This window comes from Centruroides vittatus, unplaced genomic scaffold, assembly GCF_030686945.1.
Source record: "Centruroides vittatus isolate TY-2023 unplaced genomic scaffold, ASM3068694v2 contig_1213, whole genome shotgun sequence".
NCBI classification, from domain to species: Eukaryota; Metazoa; Arthropoda; class Arachnida; order Scorpiones; family Buthidae; genus Centruroides; species Centruroides vittatus.
This window is the reverse complement of record NW_027120776.1, coordinates 81,237-90,009: the sequence shown is the minus strand read 5'-3', so window position 1 is coordinate 90,009 and position 8,773 is coordinate 81,237. Positions and strand designations below refer to the sequence as shown.

Below are 8,773 nucleotides of genomic sequence, written 5' to 3'. Positions count from 1 at the left end.
AAAAGTGAATGGAGATACTTTGCGATAGTGCTTACTTTACCGAATAATCTACCTTTTCTCAATACCATTCTAAAAAGTGATGTTTAGAAATGAATAAATCTTGTGCCGAAGGAAAACAATGCATTTGTGATTAACAAGTGCAGGCTGTTTTTGGAGCAGTGCATCTTGACATCTACAGTGATCACTTGCTGGGGAAAGCTCATAATAAACAATTCCAGCCATAGTCCACCAGGCACGCAAGACAATTTTCTGTCGACGGATGTTGGGCTTTGGCACGTGGTAGAGATTTGTTAGACAATAACCAATGATGTGTAACAAGCAAACCAGGAGCTCTTGGAACTTGTTATTGGCACTCAGTTCGCATGGAATCCATTTACTCGGTTTCTGGGCTTTTCCTAGGCGATACAATGGTTTTGCCCTCAAACTGAGCCTTTTTGCAAGCTCCTGGAAGATTTGTCTTCAATCTAATTTGATGGCTGTCCATTGACTGATGCTCTGTCTTCCCTCTCAAGGTGCATCTTCAAGAGCCTTGTCAAGCAGCACAAATTTTTTGAACCACTTTTGGGCCATGTGTTTGCTTACTGTGCTTTTTCTAAATGCTCTATGTATCTTGTGGACTGCTCGCACTGCATTAGTGCCCAGTTTAAACTCAGAGTAGCTAACTTCTTGGCCATCTATCTGCAGGTAACGTTGAAAAACCACACACTTTTTTGGTCACCCGATATGATCATTAATTAATGGTAGGATTCAACGTTGTTTTATATAAAACCGATTGCATGGCGCAACAAATCGAACGTTCACTATTCCAATAAGGAAACAATTCAATAATTTTAGTATCCAAAAACAGGAACGGTATATCAATAAATTATCTAATTATTATATTTTTTTAGGTTTCAAAGAAGAATGACATCTCCAAAAAGTGCTTATAGTTTTCAGAATGTAAGCCCAAAGTTTATTTGTTGCAGAAGCATTTATTAATTGCAAGTTTGCTTTTCCACAAATAATAACGACCAATAAAATTTGTATTTAGAGAACACCTAATCACTTTACACGAAGATCTAACAAAAGTGTCTCAGAAAATATATTACATTGTTACCAAAATTCAAATGACACATGCTTTGTTTAGACACAACTGGTGTACATCCTCATATACAGTATATATTTGTTTGTTTGTTCACTATACACTTCTAGGCTGTTCAACCAATTGCTATGAAACTCGGCAGTTACGTTTTTCAAATACTTCTAACTTACAGATCTGTAGATCAGGTTGTACTGTACATTCCACTCCAAATTATCGATTGGATTTCTATCTACATCCGATTGTTGGTTTTACTCATAGCACCATCTATTGGGAAATATTTAACAAAATCTTACATTTATCGAAATAGATGTGCCATTACTGTGAGAAGTAGCACATAGCACTTGCCTGCATGGAGCATAGTAGTGTTTTGCCCACGTACATACTACATCATACTCTTCGTGTTAGATATATGATTGACTCGACTCTATTGCTAACTCCATTTGGAGGAAATTTTGAATTGAAGTAACATTACTTTGAATCTAAAGTGGAAGTTCATGTATAGTTAATTGGCCCTAAGCTTTCCACATCTGGTCTCAACTTTCATCTATCTAATTCCTTTCTCAAGATTGAATGGACAACAGTCAGAATTCATAGGTCTAGTTTTTCAAATTGCAATCCAATAATCTATATATATAATTGAGACGAGTTGATGATGATGATAATCAGCGCAGAGCCCAAACGGTTAAGAGTTGAAAGTTGAAATTTGGTACATAGTTAGGGTAAGTCACGAGAATGCACACTAAGAAGGGATTTTTCAAAATTCCTCCCCACGGGGGAGAGGGACAGGAATAAGGCTTAACACTTCCATTGTTGATGGAAGTGTTACGTAACAATGGAATTGTTAAGAGAAAGCGACGTGCAAGACGCAGATGCAATTTTTTGTTTTTGCAGGAAATCGAACATATTTTTAGACCATCTAAAAATTCTCTAATTAGTCTGGAAACAGGGGATCCCAATTCTTGCATTCTGTGAAAACGGGTAAGGTTGACTATAATGTAATAATCTTAATCTTCACTATTGTTAATTTTGCCCGAGCAACGCCGGGCCCACCCGCTAGTTTTTCTATAAATGTGATATTTACAAGAGGATACTTCCCACATTTTTTAAATTTTGGAAACAGATTATACAATCTCTATCATACAAAAAAAAAAAAATCTTATTTAAATAAAAGAATTATTCTAGCATTTTTACAAGTTTAACATCTGAAAGACTCTATATAAAAGTTAGCGCATGTGGGGCCATCACAACCTGTCCAATACGGATCACTTTTTTAAAATATTAATACTAGACCGGTATTAATTAGTAGTCGTGGACCATTCTCTCTTCTGGGAGGAAGCAGTCGTTGCTGCAACAGACCAGCGGTACGGTGGCATTCGAATAGGAAAATTATATGATAAGACATATTTTATGCTTGCTGGTTACCTTTAAGTGGTTATGTGGGTGCCATGTTTCAATGTTTGGTCCATTTTTTGCCAAATTTGATTTGTTGGCAGATTTCCATTCACAGCCAAATATCGAACGGTACAGTTTGTTAGAGCTAACATAGGATTTAAAAATATACCATATTAAATTTTTGTCTACCTTGACCATTGAATTTGTGCCATTTCGTACCACCCGAGTATTGCGATAAACTGACAATGGTAGGCTGAAATATTAAAACAAAAACCACATAAACCATTTGATATAACTAGGAAGGTTATCTTACGTAAAGGTTTATCACACCGATTGACCAATCTAACAAATTTTAAATTAAAAATTCTTTATTCCTCTACTGTACACAATTTAAAGAATTTTAAAACATGTTAGACTGTTTACTTGGTACAATAAACCATTACGTAAGTTAACCTTTGTAGTTATATTGCAGTATTTTATTTATATAATATAACAAGGATTATAAGTACGAAATAATCTAATGTTTGCAGTTATTTTTTGCCAGGGCAACGTCGGGCTCGTCTGCTAGTTTATAATAAATGTGGCAAACAAATTTAATAATTTTGCATTTGAACAAAGTATTTTATTCCGTGTAGCATGTCCCGCGGTAAATTGCGGTACGTCGCGACGTGATCCAAAATATCAACCGGAGTGTGTGAAGACTCTCGTGGCAGGTTACGATACTATTTGCTCGTCTGCAAGGGGACAAAAATGTTGTACTATTGAACTTTATTGTGCAGCCTGTGGGAAAGGGCAATTAGTCAACTGTTTATTTTTGAAAAAAAAAATTCTACCACACACTTATTTATGTCAGGGGATCAAAAATTAATTTAATAGAGATCTAGAGCCACACACTATATTTTGTTGTGTGGCAATCCAGCCAGATTCAAAAGGTTCAAGTTTGAATTGGAAAACTTGAATTTTTGCACAGCTTATCCCAATTGTGGGCCCGGTTAAACTAGAAAAAAAAAGTGTCTTCAGAGCCCACAAAAGATGGAATTTTTTCTTGTCTTAGAATATAAAATGAAATCAAGTAAAGTAACAAAGATGGCCCCATTATAAATATATAGTCAAACCTGCAATGGTGGGAGAAAACGACCGTTAATAATGCCCCGGGATTGGGAAGACTTGGAAGCGGAAACCGTTAAAAACAAATTTGTTGCTCTTTTAAAATAATAAGTTTATTGAGATTGCTTCAGATCGAAGTAATACCATAAAATAATCCAATTTTATCGAATAAAATATATTCAAATACAAACATTTCGTATTATGTAAAATTGTTTTTTTTTCTTTTTTATTATTATTTATGATTTAAGATTTTTAAACAACACACTTGTATAAAATGTATCTCCCCCAATTAATTTTCTACAATACAAAGAACGTACATCACTTTCAAAATATCTCTGGGAAGTCTGGGATCCTATTGTTGACCGTTACAAATCTCGAGACAAAGAAATATACTTGTACATACTTGCCTGATTTAAATTCGTAATAAATGAATATATATACATATATTTAAATATATATTTTAATATATATATACATATATTCGGATAGTTTAAGATGAAGTTTGATTTAATTCTTTCTTAAAATTTTCCACTGATGAAAAAAACTGATACATTTCTTCGAGGTTTTAAATAAGTCAAAAAAATTATCTTCCGCTGAAGACGACAGACGTCAACTTCTTTGGCATTTCCTATAATTTAAAGTGACGCTGATATGCAGTTGGCTTTTCTGCCTCATAAATATTGTAAATTTGGCTAAAATAATCGCGTTAACGATTTAAGAGCGATTGAGTGGCTAGTAAGAGTATTTTGTGTCTACTGAATCGATTCGAAGGATTGTTTTGGATGAAAGTCGTTAGTTTTTGATGAAGGCTTCCTAGTATCGAAGGAAGATGTTGTTGCGTTCTCGTGTCTTTCGTGTCCAGATTCATCACAGCTTCTTCTAAATATCTGAAATTTTGCATACTTCATTGTAAAAAAAAATACATCCTCAATACGTGACGTAACTGCAAAGTATACTTACTTCAATTTCAGTTCGGTGTGTGTGGAGATGTCGCCGGATAACTGTTGAATGAGCGATAGCAGAACTGGCTGTTGGAGTGGGCACGGAATCTGGCTAAATATTTGATTAGGATTTGCCGTCTCGCACGTAAATATCACAAGATTTAAGTCGGCCGCTGTCAGAGCCTGATTTTAAAAATAAACTATCAATTAATTTTAATATGTAATTTTGTCAAGAAAAATACATTCATATCACTAGTTATCAGAATGGCTAAACTTTAATGAGATTCTATGAATAAAAATGCAAAAATTATTATATTCTAATATAGATAAAAGTTTACATCTTACACCTTTTTGAAACTTTTAATCTAAGTTTCTGTTTACTGAAATGAAACTTAAAATAAGAAAGAATGGTACGTCATCTTGTTATGTGAGTAGAAACACAAATGCACCGAGAATATCACGTGGAATGACATGACATTTATAACTTGAAACTAGGCACCCCGGATGCAACTTAGTAGAGATGCTGCAAGAAGGATGTTCATCTTGCACAACTCATTGTCGTAATGAAGTTGCATCCTCCACAATTTGTAATTTTGAAAATAAGAGAAAATGCTTGTTTGGGACAAAGTATTACATTTACTCATAGCAATCAGAAACTAGATTTTATTGATCCAAACAAATTAAAAACATGGTTGAACCTGTTAATCTCAAATTTCACGGAAACGAGAAAAAACAATACCAGATAGACGAGTTGAGATATACAGGTTCTTACCGCCAATCAAACCTATTACTGTACTGTGAATGGTATTTCCTTAATACAATAGTAAGTACACTACATACTTGTATTAGATATAAATAAAACATTTGACATAACAGAAATAGTCTGTAAATAGTGTCTGATGCCCGACTCCCTTCAACCGACGAGATGCAAGCCAAAAGTGTAGCAAATTGGAGAAAAGCAGTATTAACTGCAACTAGGTACTGTATTGCAAAAGATGTTCCTCGACCGAAATTTGTTATCAAAATGTAGTTGCCGAGCTTTGAATTTGTAACTGAAGCCTTCAGTCCATAATTTAAGATAAACATGGAAAATATATTAAATCTAGGCTGAAAATGCAGAGGAAAAATAAAATTTCAATATAAAGAGGTTTTTGAAATTAACATGTTTGAGATTATCAGGGTAGCATTGAATCTATCTTTTTCTATCCTTATAGTTTGAACAGACAATTTAATTATTTGTATTTGAATTGCTATTTGTTTAAAATCTTTTAACTTAACAAGTTAATTAAATTTTGCTCTATTTTTCTGTAGAAGACTGCAGCTATAAGTGTATATTTCCTCATTACATCCTTGGCAACTGTCAAAAATACTTCCAGTTAGGTACTTCCAATTCATTAAAACCAAGAAAATATTAAAGAATCTATACAAAAGTTAATTTATAAATTTAAAGTAATTAACACATCCAGCTAATATACAATGACTTTCCACGAGAGCAGTCAATTCTTATATCATAATTTAAAAGATTAATATAGACGAGTGTGTGTGTATGTTTTTTCATTAAGGGTCGATTTACACACAACAGTGGTGTGCTGGCACAGTGCAGTAAGCATCGTTAAATATCACACAAAGCCAATCAGAATTTCACGCATGACACTTGTATGATTGACAGAATACAGATCTCATGTCGTAGATGAAATTCGGATTTGCTATGTGTGATATTTATCGATGTTTATGCATCAAACAGTCACTGTTGTGTGTAAATCGACCCTAAGCATTCTATTTTTAATTACCAACAGGGATAATTACAAGTTCTACAATGTCAAAGAAATGATCCTTGTACTGGACTTTGTAACTTTTGTTTCGTAATCAGAATTTCAACAATAGCTTGTATAAAACTTGTGTATTACAAACTTCAAATTCGGTAATTACAACAATGAAATTGATTACTAGTACAATTTATAAAAATCTCAAACAATTAACCTGATTAGGAAAAAGAAACAAGAAGAAAAACCTTTAATCATAGACTTATGGTAGCTTTCGGTATGAATTTTTGATAACTGCCTCCGTAACAAAATTCCTGTTACCAACAATAAAACACAAAGTAATACAAAAGCTAAAAGGTAGGAAAATCTTGGAATAAATGATGTTTGGCAGACTGAAGGTCTCAGTTCAAACTTTAAAAAACAATTGATATATAATACTTAATCTAGTAACAAGCAATTAATCATATTTTAAATTTATTTAGCTTAAAATACTGTATATGCTCTCCACCTCAAATTAGTAGTGGCTTGTCCCTGTACATCATACTTTTCCTTTGACAATAGAGTCGTGGAGGTCATCTAACACCTTTTGGGGGAAAATTTTTGAATTGAAATAACGTGATAATAGCAGTGGAAATTTGTACATAGTTAATCGGGGTCTCCTGCCCAAGGTTTCCATATCTGTTCTCGAGATTAAAGAAAGATGGATGGATGACAGTGGGAATTTATAGGTCTACATTTTTTCAAATTGCAGCCCAACAAAGGGATGTATATGATATTCCAATTTTACAAATTAAATGATTGTATAAGAAAAAAATATGTAGTCAATAATTTAAACTCAAATTATATATAATGTAAATACTTGGTATAATAGAGAACCTTGACTAAATAACAGATACATTAATTCTAAAAAAGGGAAACAATGCTAAAACGTATGACCTGAGTTTCCCCTATTGCTTTCCCTGCGACCTTTTATTCTCCTGTTCTAATATACTAACGAATGGCCAAATCGGGCAGTCATCGCCAGTTCTTCCATTGAGATAATTGTATCTGTGCATCTCCTTTTTATTTATGGATTGATCACACCTTCATCATCCTTAGAACCTCCACGACAAGTCATTTATCAACTCGCAAACCTTTGTAAACTCTCTCTTGCACTCAAGGTTAGTAAAATTCCAAACTGACCCGCTAGAGTTATCAGATAAATCCTACAAACAAATTATTTAACTTGAATCCGAGTGCTTTTCTTCCACCACACTGTATCTTGGACCTATTCCATCCCAAATGTGACCACCTACGTGTGCAAACCAATGATAAGCCATCATGGCTTGTGTGTTAATAAGAGAAAGCACAGTGTGTCATCCTGACCCTGGGATACTGACAAGAATCAAGGAAGTGTTTTTGGGTGAATCAGTAAACATTCCATGGGGATTGTCTAATCTTTTCCACCTGTTCCATTAATGATGCATTAAGTTTGAGAAGGAAAGTGTCAATTTCTGATGAGAGGTGTCTACGTCTTTATATTTAAGGAGTGAATGAATACAATTTTTAAAATATAAATAAATGGTATCAAATTTTTGTTGTAAAGTATATTTAGACCAAATAAGAAAAGACCAATGTATGGAATATAATTGTTTTGAAGCATCTTTCCATTGGAAATCCTCCGTTGTGGAATTAAAAGAAAGTTATTGGATATTTTAACTGGGTTGAGAAATGAGCGGAATGGTTGGATTTAAAACCATTAATTGGGTAAACGGAGGTGTAAATGTTAAGGCAAAAAACTAGATTGAGGAAAGATTTTCCACATGCTGGAAAAGTCAAAAATTCTTTGAAATGAAAAAAAGTAATAAATTTCATTTAGAAAAAAAATTGTTCAAAATACTCTGATTGAGAATAAGCTGGCTATTGATTTGTGAGGTTAAAATCGCCTAAAGGTATAATTTTGTGAACAAAGTTTCTAAAATAATCTTTGTAAATGTAAGAATACTGTATTGTGGGAGTGATGGAAGGTATATAGTTAAGAAACTGAATGAATAACTAGGAATAATGTCACGAAAAAGAAAGGTTTTAATCCAAAGAGATCTTACATTTTGCATAAATATCTTTAAACTAGCATGACAGCAATATTTAAGTGAAATAATAATTTTGTTTAAAAATTATAACAATAAAAATAATATAAAATTTCAATCAAAATCAATCAATCACTTAAAATTCCATGGCTTGGTTGCCACAGCAAGTCAGCTGACCAGCAGAAGTGGAAGTCCGACTTGCTGAATTGGTTTGACCATGGTTATATTTTACAATGTTAACTTGCATATTAAACATACAAAAAAAATTAAATATTTCATAACCAGTGATTCAATTAATATCTGGTTGCAAAATACAGTACAATATTACTTAATATTTTAATCATATTTAAACCCTCAATTAGTGGGATTCAATTTCATTTGTTATGCATATTCTGGAGGTGTTTAGATAGCAGCCAAGGTTTA

General features: G+C 33.1%; 1 protein-coding gene across 2 annotated transcripts in view; it reads right to left on the bottom strand.

The window, feature by feature from the left end:
• Nucleotides 1-3,772: 3,772 nt before the first annotated feature.
• Nucleotides 3,773-8,773, bottom strand: part of LOC136985849 (enhancer of mRNA-decapping protein 4-like) — a 47,184-nt gene continuing 42,183 nt past the window's right edge. For both annotated transcript variants that reach the window (XM_067283222.1, XM_067283228.1), the window contains 2 exons: nucleotides 4,541-4,704; nucleotides 3,773-4,467 (listed from right to left, as the gene is read on the bottom strand). In XM_067283222.1, coding sequence (XP_067139323.1) covers nucleotides 4,287-4,467; nucleotides 4,541-4,704 — 345 coding nt within the window. In that variant the 3' untranslated portion in view covers nucleotides 3,773-4,286. The remainder of the gene's footprint in view (nucleotides 4,468-4,540; nucleotides 4,705-8,773) is intronic.